At 52.4% G+C, this 20191-nt stretch overlaps 1 protein-coding gene and 1 long non-coding RNA gene across 3 annotated transcripts; both read right to left on the reverse strand.

Annotated features, from left to right (window-relative positions):
• Positions 1–653: 653 nt before the first annotated feature.
• Positions 654–5517, reverse strand: NDUFV1 (NADH:ubiquinone oxidoreductase core subunit V1). 2 transcript variants are annotated; one of them, XM_038405856.2, is made up of 10 exons: positions 5335–5517; positions 4867–4949; positions 3909–4079; positions 3328–3511; positions 2883–3072; positions 2458–2670; positions 1911–2077; positions 1724–1805; positions 1268–1413; positions 654–1028 (listed from the first exon to the last, which is right to left on the reverse strand). In XM_038405856.2, exons 1-10 carry the CDS (start codon positions 5395–5397, stop codon positions 945–947), a joined length of 1383 nt encoding a protein of 460 aa, XP_038261784.1. In that variant the 5' UTR covers positions 5398–5517; the 3' UTR covers positions 654–944. The 2 variants fall into 2 exon arrangements, with proteins under 2 accessions (XP_038261784.1, XP_043372488.1); XM_043516553.1 differs by lacking the exon at positions 5335–5517 and having other exon boundaries at positions 4867–5048.
• A 2985-nt stretch (positions 5518–8502) lies between these two features.
• Positions 8503–19051, reverse strand: LOC122460663. The gene is made up of 2 exons (XR_006282115.1): positions 18731–19051; positions 8503–9839 (listed from the first exon to the last, which is right to left on the reverse strand). It is a non-coding gene; the product is annotated as an uncharacterized LOC122460663 (long non-coding RNA).
• Between the last annotated feature and the right edge of the window lie 1140 nt (positions 19052–20191).

Genomic DNA, 20191 nt, shown 5'->3' on the forward strand with positions numbered 1-20191 from the left:
GCCCCAGCCTGGCCCCCTCCCACAGGGCCACTCTTCCACCCTCATGTGGGCCCTGGCCAGGCTCTCTGAGGCCAGTCCTCGCCTCCCACACCAGACACTGTGAATGCCCCGCCCACACCCACTGCCCACGCTCTCCCCCACTCCCACAGCACCGCTCCGCAACCCCCTCCACCCCACTGCAATCTGTTCACTAGGGGCCAGTTTGGGTGAAATGAGGTCAGAAAACAGGCCAACCTCGTGGGCTCCGGTCGGATCTCACCACCTGCTGCCCTTGGGATTGGCACAGCAGCAGCCAATCCTAGTCTCTTGCCAGTCACCGCTGCCCGGCCACACGGCATGTGCTGCAGAGTGAGCATGACAACGAGTTGTGGCACCTCCACGTTCCCAGGCAAGAGGTGGCACAGACAGATCACAGGGGCCGGAGAGCAGGAAGCCCTGAGGACAAGGAGGCAGCAGCAGCACTGGCTCAGGCTCGGGGAAGTGTCAGGTCGGGCTTTCAAATTAGACCCAAGCAGAGCTCAGCTGGTACCAGATCACCCCCAAGAACAGCCAGATCGCCACTGCTGTAATGGAACCCAACCCGCCACTCTTCTGGAAGAGGCTCCGTGCCCAGCTGCTCCCTGGTGTTACACAGATGCGCATTCACACAGGAAGGAGATACCAGCTGCCACCACAGCACATTTATTGAGGAGCTCACCCAGTGGGCGGGTGAGGAGACAGCACAGCCAGAGGGTCTCCCCCTCATGCAAGAAGAACCCCAATATACACACAGGTAAGTCACCCGCCCCGCACATGTCAGAGAAACCTATCAACACCCAGAGGCACAGAGGGCTGCCCCCATGCAGATCAAGTGCTCAGCCCCTCCCACCTGCTGTCATGGGGGAGGGGCGCTGACCACACAGAGAGGCAGGATCCAGCCCCCTCCATCACTGGGCACCCAGCCCTCACGCGGACGCTTGCCGAGCCTGAGTCTCCTCATGACACCGCATCCGCTGCTCCAGCTCTGGGCGGAAGTGACGGATCAGCCCCTGCAAGCAAGGAATGAGTGCACAGGGCGGGCAAGGTAGCACCCCACCCCCATCCTGCATCTGCCACCCACCCCTCACCACACGTAGAGTAGCCCCCAGATGTACCCCCCCATCTGCAGGAGCCTCTCACATGCGCGCGCGCACACACACAACACACACAGAGCCCTTGTGCCAGGCTAGTTTATGCACACACCCACCATCTACCCACACCCCCGCCCTGGTGCCCAGCCGCCCGCTACCTGCACAGGCCAGGCGGCCCCATCGCCCAGAGCGCAGATGGTATGGCCCTCAATCTGCTTGCTGATCTCCCAGAGCGCGTCGATCTCGGCTGCCTGCGCGTTGCCTTGCACAAACCGCCACATCACCTTGTTCATCCAATCCACACCTGGGGAGGGCAAGCGGGGGGGGGGGGGAGGCTGCATCAGCAGAACTGCCCTCCCCCGATACCACCCATAGGCCCTGACAGCTGGGCATCATCCCCCCACACCCACAGATCCAGCCAGTCCAGCATCCTCACCCCAATTCCACCCATGGTCCCAGCTAGTCAGACATCCTCCCCGCCCCATCCTAACCCCAGTGATCCCAGCCAGCCCGGAATCTTCCCCCACCACCACCTCTGATCACACCAATGGGCAGTCTGGCATATCTCCCCCAGTCGTACCCAGATCAGCAGCAGCCCAGCTCCCAGCACTCACCCTCCCTGCAGGGGGTGCACTGCCCACAGCTTTCGTGCTTGTAGAACTCGATGAGGCGGGCGATGGCTCGGACAATGTCTGTCTGGGGGAGGAAGAGAGGGTGAGTGCCACACTGCAGGTGCTAGGCCAGCTGGCGGGGAGGGAGGGAGCGTGCCTGCCACAGGCAGACCAAGGGGCAGGGCCTTACTGATTTGTCCATGACGATGACGGCAGCTGTGCCGAGCCCAGTCTGCGCCTGCACCAACCCGTCGAAGTCCATGGGCACCGTCTCACACACTGACTTAGGGATGAGGGGGGTGGAGGAGCCTCCTGGGATCACCGCCAAGAGGTTGTCCCAGCCACCGCGCACACCTCCTGTGCACAGAGGGGGCAGGATTAGGCCTAGCACTCCCCCTGCCCAGGGCAAACCAGATCCATAATGCCCAGTGCTGTCCCCTTCCGCCCAAGCCTCCTCCTAGTGCCACCTGCTACTCCAGGCTCTGGGTGGAAGTGACGGATCAGCCCCTGTGCACAGGCCACAAGCAGGGTTAGCAGGCCAGCACTTGTTTCCCCCATCACTCCCCCCACACACCTGCCTAATTCTGTAGGGTGAGCTACCCACAGCCACAACAGCTGGAGGTAGACCTATGGGGCAGCCCTGAGACAAAGTGGCCTAAGAGGGGAAGGGAGGACAGGCGGATGTCCAGCCCTGTTGCCCACCCAGCAATCGGGAGGGCTGGGGTTTGGCAACTCACCTGCATGCTTCTCGATCAGTTCCTTGAGCGGCACCGACATCTCCTCCTCCACGGTGCAGGGTGTGTTCACGTGCCCGGAGATGTTGAAGAGTTTGGTGCCCGAGTTGCGCTCGCGCCCGAAGCTGGCAAACCAGGCTCCCCCGCGCCGGCAGATGGTGGGCGCCACAGCCACCGTCTCCACATTAGCCACGGTAGTGGGGCAGCCGAACACGCCTGGGGAAGGAGAGGGCAGTGACATGGACGCAGAACAGGCTGGGGGTCCTAGTGCTCCAAAACAACGTGAACCCCCCGCCCCACAAGCAGCAGGACAGGGAGACCCAGCTAGAACACCCCACAATCCCTCAGTACCCTAAAGAGGGCAAGCGAACCCCCACTAAGGCACCCCCCATCTTCCCCCAACAGCACAGTTCCCCAGTGGGTCATACCAACGTCAGCCGGGAAGGGGGGTTTGAGGCGTGGCTTGCCCTGCTTGCCCTCAATGGATTCGATCAGCGCTGTCTCCTCCCCACAGATGTAGGCCCCAGCGCCTCTCACCACAAACACATCGAAGTCGTAGCCTGAGTTGCAGGCATCTTTGCCCAGCAGGCCGGCCTCATAGGCCTCACGGATCGCCACCTGCAGGGAGACAGGTCAGCACAGCTGCTTTCCCGGCCCTGCTGCTCCACACCCGCCTGGCCTGGCTCCCTGGCCTGCCTTGCCCTCTGTGCCCTGTAGAGAAACCAGTCAGTACAGCTGCTCCTGCCATCACACCCGCAGCCATGCTCTCTGTGCCACATGAGGAAATGGGTCAAAGTGGCAGCTGCTGCCCCACCCCACAACTCCCCAGGCTCTATGGGTCAGTGCGCCTGCTCCCCCATAGCTCCTGCTTACCTGCAGGTTGGAGGCTTCATTGTAGAACTCCCCACGGATGTAAATGTAGGCAGCCCGGGCCCCCATGGAGCGCCCTGCCACCAGGCAGCCCTCCACCAGTTTGTGTGGGTCATGGCGCATGATCTCACGGTCCTTACAGGTGCCTGGCTCCCCTTCATCTGCATTCACCACCAGATACTTGGGCCTGAAACACAGACCCTGTCAGACCGACTGCAGCAGCCCTCCCCGCGTGAGCTACCATCCCACAGCAGACCCGGCTCCACCACCTTGCTGCCAGCGAGGAAAGCCCGTTTGGCCAGCACTGCCAGCTGTCCCCATCCTAGGGAGCCAACGGGACCCAGACACGCTGCAGCTCAGCAGCCCCATGCCCTGCAATGGGACTGCCCCCAGGGTGGAGGTACTCTGGGAACGCTTGTTAGTGCGGGGAGCTTGCAGCCAGGATGTCTAGGTTCTATGCAGGCCCCAGCACTGCCCACCCCCCACAGCGATGTTTCAGACTAGAAGAAGGAGCTGTATCGCTCTGGGCCATTGTCCACCCCATGCTACGGAGGGCTCAAAAGTAGCAGCCCTGCCCCACCCACCTGCCATCTGAAGGCTTGTTCATGAAGCTCCATTTGAGGCCTGTGGGGAAGCCAGCCCCGCCCCGACCTCGCAGGCCTGAGGTCTTGATCTCATTCAAGATCCAGTCGATCCCCTTCAGCAGGATCTCCTTGGTTTTGTACCAGTCACCTCGGCTCAGAGCCCCCTTCAGCCTGGACAAGAGAGAAGACAAAGTAGCTGGTTACATTATGGGGATCAGCAGTACCAAACCTAGAGCACAAACCAAACAGATACAGGTTTCAGAGTAGCAGCCGTGTTAGTCTGTATTCGCAAAAGTGCCACAAGTACTCCTTTTCTTTTTGCAAACAGATACAGAAATGCAGAAATGCATCCGATGAAGTGAGCTGTAGCTCACGAAAGCTTATGCTCTAATAAATGTTAGTCTCTAAGGTGCCACAAGTACTCCTTTTCTTTTTGCGAATACAGACTAACACGGCTGCTACTCTCAAACAGATACAGGCTCTTTTACCTCTGTAGAGCACCAGCTCCAACCCAGCCCCAGGACAGGGAAGGGGGACTGGTAGGCTCAGGGTTGGGGAATGGAATGCAGGACCTTTCCCATCCAGGGGGCGCTGACTGTAATCTGATCCCAGGGCGGGAGAACTGGTTGGCTCAGAGGGGTGGGGAACATGCAGGGTCTTTCACCTCTAGGAGGTGCCAGCTCCAATCCACCCCCAGGGACGAGGAGGGGGCCCAGCAGGCTCAGGGGGCTGGAGAATGGGACATGGGGCTTTTCCTCTCTGAAGGGTTCCAGCACCCATCCAGCCCAATGGCTAGGAGTAGGGAGCAACCGGAACATAGGATCTCTTCCCACCCGCCACAGGGCTCCTAGTACCCACTGGTCCACACTCTGGCTGTAATCAGAGTAGAAGTACAGGGCTGTATCGAGTGGTCCAGGAGTGAGGAGTCATACTGTAGGCTGTGCAGCTTGGACCTCACCTCCAGTCATGGCGTCCGTAGAGATTCGTGAAGATCCGGTCCTCGTCCTTCAAAGAGCCAAACTGGGTTTTCTTAGGAGCTGCCTGCGGAAAACACATTGCCAAGGTGACTTGGTACCAGCCCCACAGCAAGCAGCACCTCTCCCTCATGGCCAGGCATTAACCTGGGACCACCCACCCCCCAGCACTACCCCCATCCTACCCTGCGCTGCCCTGGCCCCCAGCGGGGAAGCCCTGCGCGGGGGCAGAGGAGGGACAACGTGGGGTGGGGGGGCCCAGAGCAGCAGAAAGGCTGGGGCCAAGCCGCTGCCCGGCTACGGCTACGACCCCGGCCCCGCCCTGGCGGGGGGGGGGCGTGTCCCGGGGCCGGTGGGTGCAGGGGCGGGGCCGGCGTCACTCGGCTCCAGAGTCATCGCCGGGGGGGGGAGGGGCGGGGAGAAGAAGGCCCCAGGCCCCGCCCCCCACTCACCGCGGCGGAGAAGCGGCGCAGGGCGGCAGCCCCGCGAGGGCTCAGCAGCTGGCGCGCGGCCATGGCGGGCGAGGCCGGGGATCGGGTCCGTCTGGGCCGCGCGCTCCGACCCGTCACCTTCACCAAGCCGTCGGAGGGGCGGCGTGGCGCGCAAACAACGTCACGTCCCCGGGACCCACTTCCGGCGCGTCGGGCCGGGCGTCACGCCCTCGGAAGAGAGGCGGCCCCGCGCGGAGCCTGCTGGGAGCCGTAGTCCCGGGGCGGGGCTGCGGGGAGTCCAGTAAGCCGCGCCCAGAGCACGCACGCGCGCTGGGGGCGCGCGCTCTCGCCTCTCTCTCCTCCGGCCGCTCATTGGCCAGGGCGCGCTGTGCCCTGCCGCCCGCCGCGCTGGGGTTGGTTAGTTTCAGGCGAGCCTCCCTTTCTTGGCAGCGAATGGGAGAGTCCGGAGACCAGGGTCCGCCCCATCATGCGGCGCCAGGGCCACTGGCCCGAGTGGCCGCCCTTCGGGACAGACAGGGGGCGTGGTGTCAGTCAGCCCCGCCCCCCCGCCACGCCCGTTTTGTGAGCAATTACCATGGACCTCAAAGTGTTTCACCGCAGGGCCGTGTAGGGACGCGTGGCTGAGCCCTGCGGGGCGAGAGGCGTTCACCTGACCCGAGCTCGGCGCTGCAGGCAGCCAAGAGAGTAGATTTAGAACCAAAAATCCGCCAGCCGGACCCCTTCCCCCCCCCCCCCCCCCCGCTTCCAGGGTTTGATTTCTGAAAACAGCTGGGCAGCTAATCCCTGGCCAAGCCAGGGGAAGGAGTAAAGGGGACCTGAAATCAAGCTAGCTCCACCTTTGATCCTGTAGTAAGGGCTTCCTTCCTGGAGGCATGGTGCCCCCCCATCCCATTGGGGCACATGGCCCTGTCTCCTCCCCGCCCCACCGTCCATCCGTGCCGCTCTCCTCAATGGCTTAACTGCCTCCCCAAGCCTGCCCACTTCATTAGCCATCTTTCCCTGCATTACAGGGGGTGCTACCTACTATGGAGCGGCGAGAAAGAACACATATGGGTAAAAACAAGGCCTGGCTAATGTGCTGCTCGCTCCACAGTGCGCCTGGCTTTATCAAACTATTTAATTAGCCTCCACAAACTTGTTTTCCTCGCCTGCAGATTATAGTGATCTCAGCCCAAGAAGTCCTGGAATGTGATTCCTTCCGAGGATGTGCTCAATTGAGACGTAATGACATTGACTTGGTGTGCAGCAGAATGTAGTAAGAAGAGCAGGAATGGATTTTATTAACATTATTGAGCTGCTTGTGAATGATTTTGTCACTATAGATATTGGTGACTTCTTTCTCTGAATGTCACTGTAGTTGGCAGTGAAAGTCACTAGATTTGTCACTGGTGACTTTGACACTTATTTTCTCGCTAAGGAAACCAAAAAGTTACTAAGTCTAAATTGGCAACACTGCTTGCAAGGGAATTTCTGCCTTTGAGACAGAGCATCTACAGACAGGATGATGAAAGAAGAACAGGAGTACTTGTGGCACCTTAGAGATTAACAAATTTATTAGAGCATAAACTTTTTGTGGGCTACAGCCCTCTTCATCGGATGTATAGAATTGAACATGTAGTAAGAAGATATATATACATACAGAGAAGGTGGAAGTTGCCATACAAACTGTAAGAAGCTAATTAATTAAGATGAGCTATTAGCAGCAAGAGAAAAAAAATTTTTGTAGTGATAATCAAGATGGCCCATTTAGACAGTTGACAAGAAGGTGTGAGGATACTTAACATGGGGAAATAGATTTAATATGTGTAATGACCCAGCCATTCCCAGTCTCTATTCAAACCCGAGTTAATGGTATCTAGTTTGCATATTAATTCAAGCTCCAGAGTTTCTCATTGGAGTGAGAATGTACTCACTCCAATGAGAAAGTGTATAAATGTTTTATAGCTTTTTTTTAACTTGCTTACTCCTAACCATGGCAGAAATCGATGCACAAAGAAGTGAAAGCCTGTGGGCCGTTGAGAAAGAGGATTTAAAGGAATACTTCATCGGTTTCTCCATACTAGATTGCGGATCTCTCCCTGGGTCAGGGTCTGGTGTACTGTCATGGCAGGTACTATAGGCCCTAAGGTACATGTACCGCACCATCCTGCCAGGAGAACCTTATAGGCTGTGTGATTGCATAACCAATACTAGCCAGACCCCTCAGGGACTGGCCCCGGGGCCCCGGAGTAGGTGGAGGGGTCTGCCGCACCAGAGCTGATCTGGGTGGTGTCCTTGCACGCCACAAAATTCCCCACAAAAACTGTATTTTCCATGCCCTTACATCGTGACACACATAAAGCATAATTACCCTGGGCCACCGTATCAATAGACCATCTTTGGATCGTAACATTCCAGTTAAATGTAGTGTTTGCCCATAGCTTAGCTTGGAGTGTTCGATTAAGAGGGATAGATACCCCTATCAATGGGACTCCCTGACCCAAATATGTGGGGGGTATGAATACAAATCTAACACTAGGTTCGATTTATACCCTGTTTTATGGCGCGGGTTAAATTTAAAAAGCTATTATCCTCCCATCCTTGTACTGGACTTGGGAATAGGGAGAGGAACCCCCAGGCAAACCATACCAATATCGGCATCCTCCCCTGTACCACACAAAAATCAACACCACCAATGTAAGTCCAATAAACAGGAACACAAGAAGTCCTGATGGGCTGTAAAGGTCCCAATAGCTGGAAAGCTCAGTCCATGGGTTGGTAGTGGCATTCGTTCGTGAAGTGGCTCGTCCGATGGTTTGTCAGGGTCAGGTGGGGGTCCCAGTGCCAACTTAACGTAGCTATGATGGATCCAGGAACCTTTACCTGCAAAGGAGTGGTGGCAGATGGTGGGAGTAATGTTCGTGGCTGTAAGGCATTTTTGGTATTCATCATCCGGAAGACAATTAGGGAGAACAGTGCATTCTGATGGTACTTGCCCACAAGCACAGATTCCAGCCCCTGGAATAAACCCATCTCTTCACTCCACATTCCCAAGAATACATCCCGCAACTCCCTCCCTGCCAATGTACAATGCTCTGTCTTCGCCACCAAGACCAATTCTCAATGTTTTTTGTAGCCAGGAATCCTTGGATCTTGGTGGTTTCAGGAGAGCAGGTGTTCCTTTTTTTCTTTTGGAACAGTCGTGATTTTGCATTATACAGGGGAGAGGTTACTAGCACGTCACCCTGTAGAGCTTTGGTTTCTTTAGCAAATACTGAATGCAGGTTAGCTCTGTCAGTGGACAAGGGAGAGGTTACTAGCACTTCACCTTGTCCTTTCCCCTGCTGTCCAAAAGGAGGAAAGAAAAAACTCAGAAGGAGGGATAGGCTGATCAGTAGTCGAAGTGAAGTCATCTCGAGGTGGAGGGGTCTTTTTGCAATAAGAAGCATGGGTCCAGGCAGTCAGTCCTTGGTACTTCACAGCGGTGTTGGTAGTTAGCAGGACTTAATAAGGGCCTTTCCAGCATGGGGCCAGGGTAGTCTTTCATTGATGGACCTTTATGTAGACCCAGTTTTTAACAAATGGCAGGTTTGCTCAGGATCCTTGGAGCAGGACTTCTTTTACCTGTAAATACAGAGACCTAACACATTTCATTAATGTCTGGCAGTGTTTTCCAGATCTCACAGCTGCTTGGACACATTCAAGCCCCCCTCTTTCTTGGCTGTCAGCCAAATCCTAGCTGTGAGTAGTGTCCTTGGGCAGACCAGTGTCTTATCTTTGGACCGAGCCTGCCAGCTACAGCGTTGAATTAACTTGTCCTCCATTCTTTTTCTTCTTCCCTTCTTGGTTTCTATTAACCTGTAAAGGAAACGTTCACTTTCTACTCACACACCTTTGTTCAAAAATGAACACATATACATTGCCCATTATACAGCACTTTAGTCTTATTATTTAATGTATGCCACATACACCCTTCTTGTAAAATGATTTTATTACAGAGCTTTGGAGCAACAAGCCAGGACAAGCACACCCACTTTTGAGGAGTCCACTTGGTACAATCTCTGGTATCCAATAGCTTTCCTCCCTCCCCAGCCTTCTGGCTAGAAATTTGAGGTAGCCAGAAGGATTCCATGTGTAATATGGGGAGTGGGTTAACCTTTCATGTCCTTGCTTCCAAAAACTGTTGGTGTGTGAATTTTAACAACAATTTTTTCAATTAAAAGATCTGGCCAATGAAATTTATTTTTTTTACTTAAGCAAATATATTAAACTTTAGTATATCACATTTTCCTGATATTATCCAAACATTTTGTATTCCAAGTTGAATAAAACAAGTATCTGCATTTTGATTTAACCCTTCTATTTAGTTTTAAATTAAACTGTCCTATGAAAAATTAGACCCAGTAATTCTGGCCACAAGACAAACATAAGACAGAACATAGAACACAGAACATAATTCCTATTGTGCCAGTAAATTCATGATATGTTGAATTGCTTTTCAGCTGGCATCAGTTTCCTCTGATTTTCTGAAAGACAAAAAGAGCATAGATATACCCCTTCTGGGCAGTCAGTCATTGCTTAAATTTTTTTTTTTATATACAAATACCCTTGTTAATTGCAGGCAAAACAAAGGAATTACCCATATTTTCTTGTATTTGTTTCATAGGCAGCCCAGGTTTCAGTGTCTTCTACCTTATCAGTTAGGTAATTTACATTAAAACAAATGCTTTCCGGCTTGCTTTTGGATCCACAGCTTAAAGATTCTTACTTTAAAAAGGGCACAATAAACTTTACCAGACTTTTGATTGCCTTTTACTTTTAACTCCTGCTGTCAAACACACAGCGACCTGAAAAGGAAGACACCTCCTATTGTAGCCCCTTGGAGCCTAATAAGATATTAATTAAGTAGCACGGTATAATTGGATTCCTTTGAAAAAGGGCCATTTTTCTTAAAATGGCTGCAAAGAAACCAAAAATTCTTTTTCTTTCTAGTATTTCACAAAGTTTAACTACTTAATTCCCTCCAGCAACTACAGAGTTAACCTCTCACTTTCCTTTTTTAAATCACTTGCTTATTTCCCAAAACGACACCCAATCAACTCATATTTTACCATTCCAAATATTATTCCGGGATTTACATTTCCCATTCCTGTAATTATTAACTCCTTTTTTTTTCCACTATGCTCTCGAAGTTTTTAACCTGTTTTGCAATTTTTCTATTTGTTGCCTGCCCGCCAGGGCCCGATCCTGATTTTCTCTCTGAACTGTCCCTTCCATGAGCACCAGCTTTGTCCCACTATCCATTTAACAAGGAGGGTGGGCTTTTTAACTAGCCCCCAGCCCTTCTGGTCTCTTCTCTTAAATATTTTTACTTATAAGGGCTATCCTAGACCTTCCCCGTGAGGCTTGCCACCCGGACAGAATGCACGGCCAATTGGCGGTTTAACTATTTAATTTCCTTTTATGGCAGACACACTGCTGTTACGGTGTATGCTGAGCACAAATGGTTACATTTTGACAAGTCTCTGAAGGACTGGTACTTGCTTAGCCAGTGCTTTTTTTTCTGCCTGGAAGTCCTGTTTTAAGGCTTGTAACTGGTCCTGGGCGTAGGTCAGAAAGCCGAGGGTAAGCCAGAGGAGTGGCAGAAGCAGGCATAGCACAGAGCGGGGCTGGAGACCCCTGAGATAAATAAGAAAAGGAGGAGGAAAGAGGACTGTGGGAACATGGTGTATTTGTGAGCTAGTTAAGAATATTTATGAGCTAGTTAAGATCGCGGTGAACTTTTAATGAACTATTGAGAAATAGTTACAGGCTGGAACGTGACCCAGGCAAACTGGCAACACCAGAGCTTGTTGACAACAGACAGCGAACAGCTGTGCTCCAATCAAGAGGAAGGACGCACGTGCATAGCCTGTGCTGAGGCTGCTCGACCAACGAGATGTCTCCGTGATCGGATGATGGACTTTGGAGGGGGTTGAAAATATTATGTAAGAGGAGTGTAGAAAAGCAATGAGAAAATAACAGATAAACGGCTTAGCTACCAACCATATTGGCTGTTGTGCTTTGTCCAGCTCGCATGAAACCCCACAAATGGTGACCCCGACGTGATCCCTTCTGAAAAAGCGAGAGTTCTAGCCGCGGCAGGAGGCACCGGCTTTTCGGCTCCTGGGCGTCCGAGAGTGACGCAAGTGCGCACAGGTGAGCGGCTTTAAGTAACAATGGGTACCGCTGTATCAGCCGAAGAGAAAACCGTGCATGAATTTTTACTTCGTATCATAGAGAAACGGGGCGAGAAAGTAACTGCAGAATCCTTGTCTCATCTGCTGAAATGGGGACAGAGGAGAGGGTTTCTGAAGAAGCCAAATCATGCTTTTGATGGACAAGTGTGGGAGCGATTGGGACAGGATCTTTGGGACTCCGTTGCCCATGGGAATAAGGAGGCTGTGTCCCTTAGCCAGACCTGGTGCAAGGTTAAGAAAGCTATAGCGGCCCTGGCAGCTGAGGCGGAGGTGCAAGCGACGGTTTCTGAGATGTTCCGCCCCAAACCTAAGGATGATCCCCCACAGGTTCTTCTTGTGGGGGCTCGAGACTTTTTTGGTGCCCCCGAGACCGTAATTCCTGTGGCTCCCTCCTCGCCCGTCCCGGCGCCAGACCCAAGTACTGTTCCGCTCCCACCAGATGATGTGCCTATGGATGCCACCGAGCATGTCGACCGTTCTTGGGTTAGAGATATGCCTACATATGACCCCCACCCTGTCGTTTCAGATACGCTTCAGTGGGATCCAGGGCAGTCAGTGCCCTTTGCAAATACTTCTCCCGCTGTTGTTCCCCAACATGCCTCCCAACCTGCCTATCCCGATTTTAATAAATTGACTAAATCCGACGCGTTTCTGCAGGAGATGCGCCAGCAGGGCCAGCAGCTGACTGACATGCTTCGGCAGTTGGCCCTTATGGCAAGCGATCCGCCTCCTGGCCCTTCTCAGGTGGCAAAAGTATTAGGGACTCGGGGTGGTTCATCTCCACCCCCGGTCTACTCCTCTGATGAGGAGAAGGAATCCCCTGAGTTCCCGGGGCAGAAGCGGGGAAAGGGCCCCCCAAATCCGGCACGACGCTGGCACGGGGTGATAAAGGATGCGATTATCGAAGGGGAGTTTTTCCCTTCGGCGTACCCAGTAGTGCTTGAGTCGCCCGTGCTTTACCCTGTTACTACGGACGCCAACGGGCGCCGAAGGTGGGCCCCCCTTGATTGGAAATTGATTAGAGAAGCACAGAAATCCGTTATGGCGTATGGCTTAGATAATCATTATGTCCAATCTCTAATTGAGCAAGTGTTTACTAGTCAAGTTATGTGTCCTTATGACGCGCAAATATTTGCAGATATGCTGTTGACCCCGACCCAGCGCCTGTTATGGAAGGATAGCTGGCGTCGCAGGGCTGAGGTGGCGATTATTCGTAATATGGATCAGCCGGACGACAGCCCCTTACGAGCAGTCACCCTAGATGTTTTGATGGGCACTGGGGAATATACCAACCCTCAACTCCAGGCCCGCCTAGACCCTGGCGTCCTACAGCAGGCGCAGAGTCTGGCGTTGGCGGCGTTTAAAGAGGTGCCCCAGATGGGAAAACCTTCCCCTCCTTATGCAAAAATTGTTCAGGGCGCGTCGGAGCCGTATTCCGCCTTTTTGGACCGCCTTCAGCAAGCCTTAGAAAGATCCCCTAACTTAATGGAGGACGCCAGAGCGGCGGTGGGAATGGACTTAGCAACGCAGAATGCTAACCCTACTTGCCGTCGCATTTTGGCCTCATTGCCAAAAACAGCCTCCTTAATGGAAATGATTGAGGCATGTAACCGTGCCACGGCGGTTGAGGAGGCGGAAAAGGCTACTATTCATGTGCAGGCCCAAGCGACAGCCTTAGCCGTCGCTCTTAAACCGCTCATTGGCCGTGCCCCTGGGGCCCGCGGGCCCGTTCGGCCCCCAGGTTCGTGTTTTGCCTGCGGGCGCCCCGGCCATATGAAACGGAATTGTCCCAACAGAAACGACAGGGGTGGGCAACGGGTTGCGCCTTCCGTCTCTTCTCGCCCATTTGCTGGCACATGCAATCGCTGTGATAAGTTTGGGCATCGTGCTTCAGAATGCCGTTCTCGCTATAAGAAGGATGGAACCCCCCTACCAGGAAATGGACAAATGAGCGCTCAACGGAGGGGCGCGCGGATACAAATGCCTCCCCTTCGCCCGGCTGTCTGGAACACCTCACAGGAGCCACCGCCGGCAGTGCCGGAGTGGACCTGGCCCTCTCCGTCGACACCTCCATAGATGATGAGCAAGTGCATGTTCTCCCATCCACAGCCACGGGACCCTTGGGGTATGGGCTAAGTGCCCTGATAATCGGTCGCTCCTCCGCCTCCCGACAAGGTATTTTTGTTCTTCCGGGCCTTGTCGATGCAGATTATACCGGCCCGATAAAGATCATGGTGCGTGTTTTTTGTCCTCCTGTCCTCATTTCAGCAGGCACTCGTGTCGCACAATTAATCCCTTTTCAGAGCGCAGTTCCCCATACTAATCCAGTTCGTCGAGGCTCTGGTGGTTTTGGGTCTACTGGAAATCCTGAGATCGCTTTTGCAATGAGAATAACTGCCAGCAAACCGCTTCGAGCCGTATGTTATAAGGGCCCCGACGGACACTTGCTTTATCATGATGCCCTTTTAGACACCGGGGCCGATGTTACTGTTCTCCCACTCCAGTCATGGCCTTCAAATTGGCCCCTGCAAGAACTTAACACCCCCGTGCGTGGCATCGGGGGGACTCAGAACACCAGTATTAGTACCGAATTTATTGCTGTTACTGACACTCAAAACCCCTCTACTGTTGTGTGGGTACGCCCATATGTTATTGCTACTTCTGTTTGGCTCCTAGGCCGGGATTGTTTGAACCAATGGGGCGTCACGCTACAAAATGAGCCCCTTTTTGCTTAGCGGCCACTGATGGGCGACCGACCCCTCGACTCGAATGGTTGACCGACTCTCCTGTGTGGGTTGCACAGTGGCCGCTTACAACAGAAAAGCTCGCCCATGTTAAAAGACTTGTAAACGAACAGTTATTGGCGGGTCATTTGGAGCCTTCCACTAGTCCCTGGAACACTCCTATTTTTACCATTCCCAAAAAATCTGGACAATGGCGCTTATTACAGGACCTCCGTGCGGTCAACGCTGTTATGAAAGATATGGGTGCCTTGCAGCCTGGGCTGCCAACCCCTACCATGATCCCCCGTGATTGGCCCCTTCTTATTGTCGATTTGAAAGATTGCTTTTTTACTATTCCCCTACATCCGATGGACCGCGAGAAATTCGCCTTTTCGGTCCCGTCACTGAATAAAGCTGAGCCCGCTGATAGTTTTCAGTGGACCGTACTCCCACAGGGCATGAAAAATTCTCCTACCATTTGCCAGCTTTTTGTGGCCTGGGCCATTGCTCCCCTTCGCCACGCGCACCCTCGCTGGCTTATTTACCATTCTATGGATGATCTCCTATTTGCTGGTATTGATTTGTGTCCCGATACAGCTATTCAAGAAATTCGATCCACCCTCCAGGTGGCTGACCTTGTAGTTGCCCCTGATAAAATTCAGCAGAGTTCCCCTTTTCAATACTTGGGCATGGAAATTACTGATGCCGTTGTGCGGCCCCAAAAGCTTACCTTTCATACTGATATCCGCTCCCTTTATGATGTACAGCATTTGCTTGGAGATCTCCAGTGGGTCCGCTCTATATGCGGTATTACTAATGATGATTTGCAACCCCTTTTTAGTCTGCTTCAAGGTGGACAAACTCCTACCGATCCCCGTTCCCTTTCTTCGGCTCATATTGTGACCCGTTCATTATTTATCTCCCCTATGATTCCCGCACCCTTACTCGTTTACTTGCGGAATCTTTGCCTTTTGCGTTGGCCCTCTTAAATTACGCTGGCCGTCTGGACAATCATTACCCCCCGCACCGTCTTTTCTCTGCTCCCCTTCCGTTGGAACGTCTGCCGCTTCTTTCTCTGGCGCCCCTCTCTGGCCTTACGGTCTTTACTGACACCAGTGGCCGCGTTGCCCGTGCCGTCCTTTTTTGGCGTAGTGCTGACCGCTGGTGCCATGAGGCCGTTGTAGCGGAAGGTTCTGTCCAAGTTCTCGAATTTTGTGCCGTTATTCATGCTTTTGAAAAATGGCCTACCACACCTCTTAATATTGTTACTGATTCCCTGTATGTTGTTGGGGTGGTATGCCGGATGGAACGTGCCTTTCTTCGCCGCATGCCTAATCCTGTCCTCTGGCGTGCCTTTTTACGATTATGGCACCTCCTTAATGCTCGTTTGGTCCCCTATTTTATTATGCATATCCGTAGCCATTCCGGTCTTCCTGGGTTCCTCGCGGAGGGTAACGCGCGAGCCGATGCGTTTGTTAATCCCCCACAATTATATGCTCAGCTTCCCAACTCCTTTGCTCAGGCTCGCCTTTCCCATGACTTTTTTCACCAATCTGCACGCGCTCTCGCGTGTCAGTTTCGATTACCCCTTGCAGACACCCGTGCAATTGTTGCCTCTTGCTCAGATTGTCAGAGGCATTCTCTGCCCCTTTCTTTCGGTGTTAATCCTCGCGGTCTTGCCTCCCTCCAATTATGGCAGACCGACGTTACTATTTTCCCTGAGTTTGGCCGCCTTCGCTCCGTTCATGTGTCTATTGACACTTTTTCCGGCTATATCTGGGCTACTGCCCTTTCTTCAACCGGCACTCGCGATGTTATTCGCCACTGGCAAAGTTGCTTTGCCGCTATGGGCATTCCGACCACTATTAAAACAGATAATGGTGCCGGTTATATATCTTGCCGCACGGCTCGTTTCCTTGCTCGTTGGGGTGTATCCCATATCACCGGGGTTCCCGGTAATTCCACGGGTCAAGCTATTATTGAACGTACTCATGCTTTGCTTAAATCTTTATTACTTAAACAAAAAGGGGGAGTAACCCCTGACCCACATCCAGATACACTTCAGCATACCCCGCAGGCCCGTCTGTTAAAGGCATTATATGTTTTAAATTGGTTACAGCCTGGCCAACATGACACACCCCCCCGTGTTCCGGCACCTCTTTGGGTTGACCCGGGACGAACAAATCGCCCGGCCCCGAATGCGCTGGTTTGACTATCGCCAACAGATGTGGAAAGGGCCGGTGGAATTGTTAACCTGGGGAAGGGGATATGCTTGTGTTTCTACTGATGCAGGTCCCCGGTGGATCCCGGCCAAGTGGGTACGTCCGTGGCTACAGCAACCTCGCTCGCCCTTGAACCTGGTGCCTGGAGAACAAGATCCCGCGCTTGGAGAGGAAGCATCAGAGGAGGTTGTGCTTGCAGCCATATCCTGTTTATTTCCAAAATGAGGATGTGGGTTGCTAAAATTGTTATAGTATTATTGCTTGGGTTGCAAGGGGGGCTCCTTGTACCCCTACGTGTGCGAATGACGTATAACCTATGGGAACGTCTAGCATTGATAGCCAATGTCACACACTTTTGTTTGTCTGATTCTGCGGCAGCCGGGGAACTACTGGGCACTTGTGCCCATATGTCATCATCCCGAAGAAATTGGCAATAACACCATGCTTGTAGCTTATGCCAATTTGTCTTCACAGTATTCGAATATGGCAAATTGGGGCCCCGCCAATTATTCCTTGCCCCCTGGGGCCCTATCTTTACATACCCCGTATCCAGCCCGGGCGGATAATGTAACGTGTGCATGAGTGGTTAATTGCACACGCGCAAAAGTACCCATGGGCTGCCAAATCGTAAGCACCCCCTTTTTGAATTGTACTAATGCAGTTAATGTTTCTTTTAATTATGGACATATTATTTTGCCGTCTGGTTGGTTTTTTACCTGCGGCGCACGGACTTTCAGTTATATTCCCGCTAATTTAAGTCATAATACCTTATGCTGCCTTAGCCAAATGACCCTTTTGTTGCCTGGAAAGAATCAGCAGCGAAGTCGGCGGAGTGCGACCCTGCAAGATACGTGTTCGGCCGATGTTAAATTATACAGTCACTCGGAATATTTGGCCTTAATGAATGCCGTTGCAGGCATTCCTTGTTTTTCAACTTATTACACGGTACAAACTTTGAATGCATTAGCTTGCTTTGCTGTTAAAGCGCTTAATGCTACATCACAGGCAATTGCTCTTTTAAATATGGAACAGCAGGAATTGAGAGATGCCATTTTAGATAATCGAGATGCGATTGATTTCTTATTGCTTAAGCATCATATGGGATGTGATTCTTTTAAACATATGTGTTGCTTCAACCTTACGGATAATAGCCGATCCATTGAGGAGCGTCTGGATGAGTTGACTTCTCTCACTGAGCACATCCATCAAGATACCGGGTTTGCGGGATTTTCGGACTGGCTTACAGGGTGGTTGCCTTCTTTGGGGTGGCTTCGGCAGTTATTTGGAATTATAGTTTTTGTATGTATTGGTCTTATCTGCCTTTGTTGCTGTCTGCAATGTCTCCCCTCCTTGTTTGATATATTCCGTAAATGCATCGCTCTGCCCCCGTTGGGTCACCCCTGTTAATGAACGAAAATTGGATGTGCAATACGCAAGTGATCGGTGGTCTGTGTATCGTGTAATAATAAGGGGGGAGATGTGGGAACATGGTGTATTTGTGAGCTAGTTAAGAATATTTATGAGCTAGTTAAGATCGCGGTGAACTTTTAATGAACTATTGAGAAATAGTTACAGACTGGAACGTGACCCAGGCAAACTGGCAACACCAGACCTTGTTGACAACAGACAGCGAACAGCTGTGCTCCAATCAAGAGGAAGGACGCACGTGCATAGCCTGTGCTGAGGCTGCTCGACCAACGAGATGTCTCCGTGATCGGATGATGGACTTTGGAAGGGGTTGAAAATATTATGTAAGAGGAGTGTATAAAAGCAATGAGAAAATAACAGATAAACGGCTTAGCTACCAACCATATTGGCTGTTGTGCTTTGTCCAGCTCGCATGAAACCCCACAGAGGACGTCCTTTTGCACGCACATAAGTTATCCCATACATACCAATAATCCATTTGGACTGGAGCTTTGTCCTCCAGCCTTTTCCTAAGTGCTGTTAATTTGTCCCCAGCAAAGGACCCATCCGGTGGCCATTCGAGAGGTGTTTGAGTTGTTAGTGCTGGCCACGCAACCTTGCACAAGATTACAGCTTTCCTTTTACCTAACCCACGGGTACCAGAAATATTCCTCCAATTCTCGAGAATTTCAGCCAGAGGGGTCCCCCTACTTACACTCTGCCCAGAACCCATAATGGGCTACGAAAAGGACACCAAATGTGCCACCTTATCGCCTAAGCGACGGCCCACACTCCCGCTCCTCGGAGTACTCAAAGGTGAACTCACCCTGTGCCGGCTGGAGCTGTCCGAGAGGAGGAGTGTGGTCTCGCTCGTCGGGGCGAGACTAGCGTCCCATCTGGGTCGCCAAAAACTGTTGTGAATTATACCTGATAGGTCACGCACAAAAACTGTTACGAATTATACCTGATAGGTCATGCACAGGAACTGCTACAAATTATACCTAACAGGTCACGCACAGTTCCAGTCTAGGCTGAGGCACACAAACAGAGTCCACAACTGCAGAGTTCCCAAATATACTAAGTTTATTACGCTCGAGCGTGGTGCCCCCCTGCTAGTCAGGAGGGGACCCCGAATGCAGGTTATACAAAGATTATATATCTTTTAGCGAAGCATGTTGCCCTCGTGCATCGGAAACCTTAGCCAATAGACAAACCCCTTTCTTATCTTCCACCTATCCCTGCTAGGTACATTCCCAGTGCTAAACTATTACTTTAACTACACACCATGAAGCAATGCACCAGTAACTTTTCTTATCAGGATGGGAGGCCCACATCAAAAGGCCAGGAGGCAGGGAGTTAGGAACAGACAAAAAACAGACAAGGGGGAGAGTTTTCACAGGAATGCAGCATCTAAGGAACACTTCTCCTGGTGCATGATGTGCTTGCTTTAGATAATGGTGGGCCCAAACCAAAATGGAGTCACATATGCTAACTTTTTCTTAACAAGTCTGTTTTTGAAGCTTTTCTATTCCAAAATTGCCACACTTAAGTCTGTTCCTGAGTGACCAGGGAGATTGAAGTGTTCTCCTACCGGTTTTTGAATGCTATGATTCCTGATGTCAGATTTGTGTCCATTTATTCTTTTGCATAGACACTGTCCAGTTTGGCCAATGTACATGGCAGAGGGGTGTTGATGGCACACATGGCATCTATCACATTGGTAGATGTGCAGATGAACGAGCCCCTGATGGTGAGGGTGATGTGATTAGGGATGATGATGATCCTTGTGCTGCCCTAGTGTTGGTTGGTGTCAGGGACGCACAGGATTGGTGCTATGCCCCACTTTTAAATGGTTCCTTGGAGAAGCCCCTTCAGTGCACCAGCCCCTCAGCTGGTCCCACTCTCAGAGGTGCAATTTAGGGAGGGCACCTGCCCCCCCCCCCCCGCATGGACAGAGATTGGCGTCCCCCACAACTGGCTATATCACAGAGGTGATGCATGGGAGGGAGGGGTGTCACCCAGATTTCTGCCTTCCATTTGGCCTTGCTCCCTCCCGAGTCCTGCTGTGCAGGGCTGGCCCTCAGCTCCGCTAGGGGGCTCAGGACGGCACAGAGAAACATTGGGCGCAAGGTGAGCGGTGACGCCAGGCACCTCTGTATGTCCCAATCAGTTTCCCTACATGGGCTGGATAAAGGCTTCTGTGATCTACAGGCTAAGGTAGGCGTAGTTCTCAGTGCCCATGAACCGCTAGGGCCGGTGGCCAAGGTGATCACATAGGACAGCGTGG

Source organism: Dermochelys coriacea, chromosome 6, assembly GCF_009764565.3.
Source record: "Dermochelys coriacea isolate rDerCor1 chromosome 6, rDerCor1.pri.v4, whole genome shotgun sequence".
NCBI classification, from domain to species: domain Eukaryota; kingdom Metazoa; phylum Chordata; order Testudines; family Dermochelyidae; genus Dermochelys; species Dermochelys coriacea.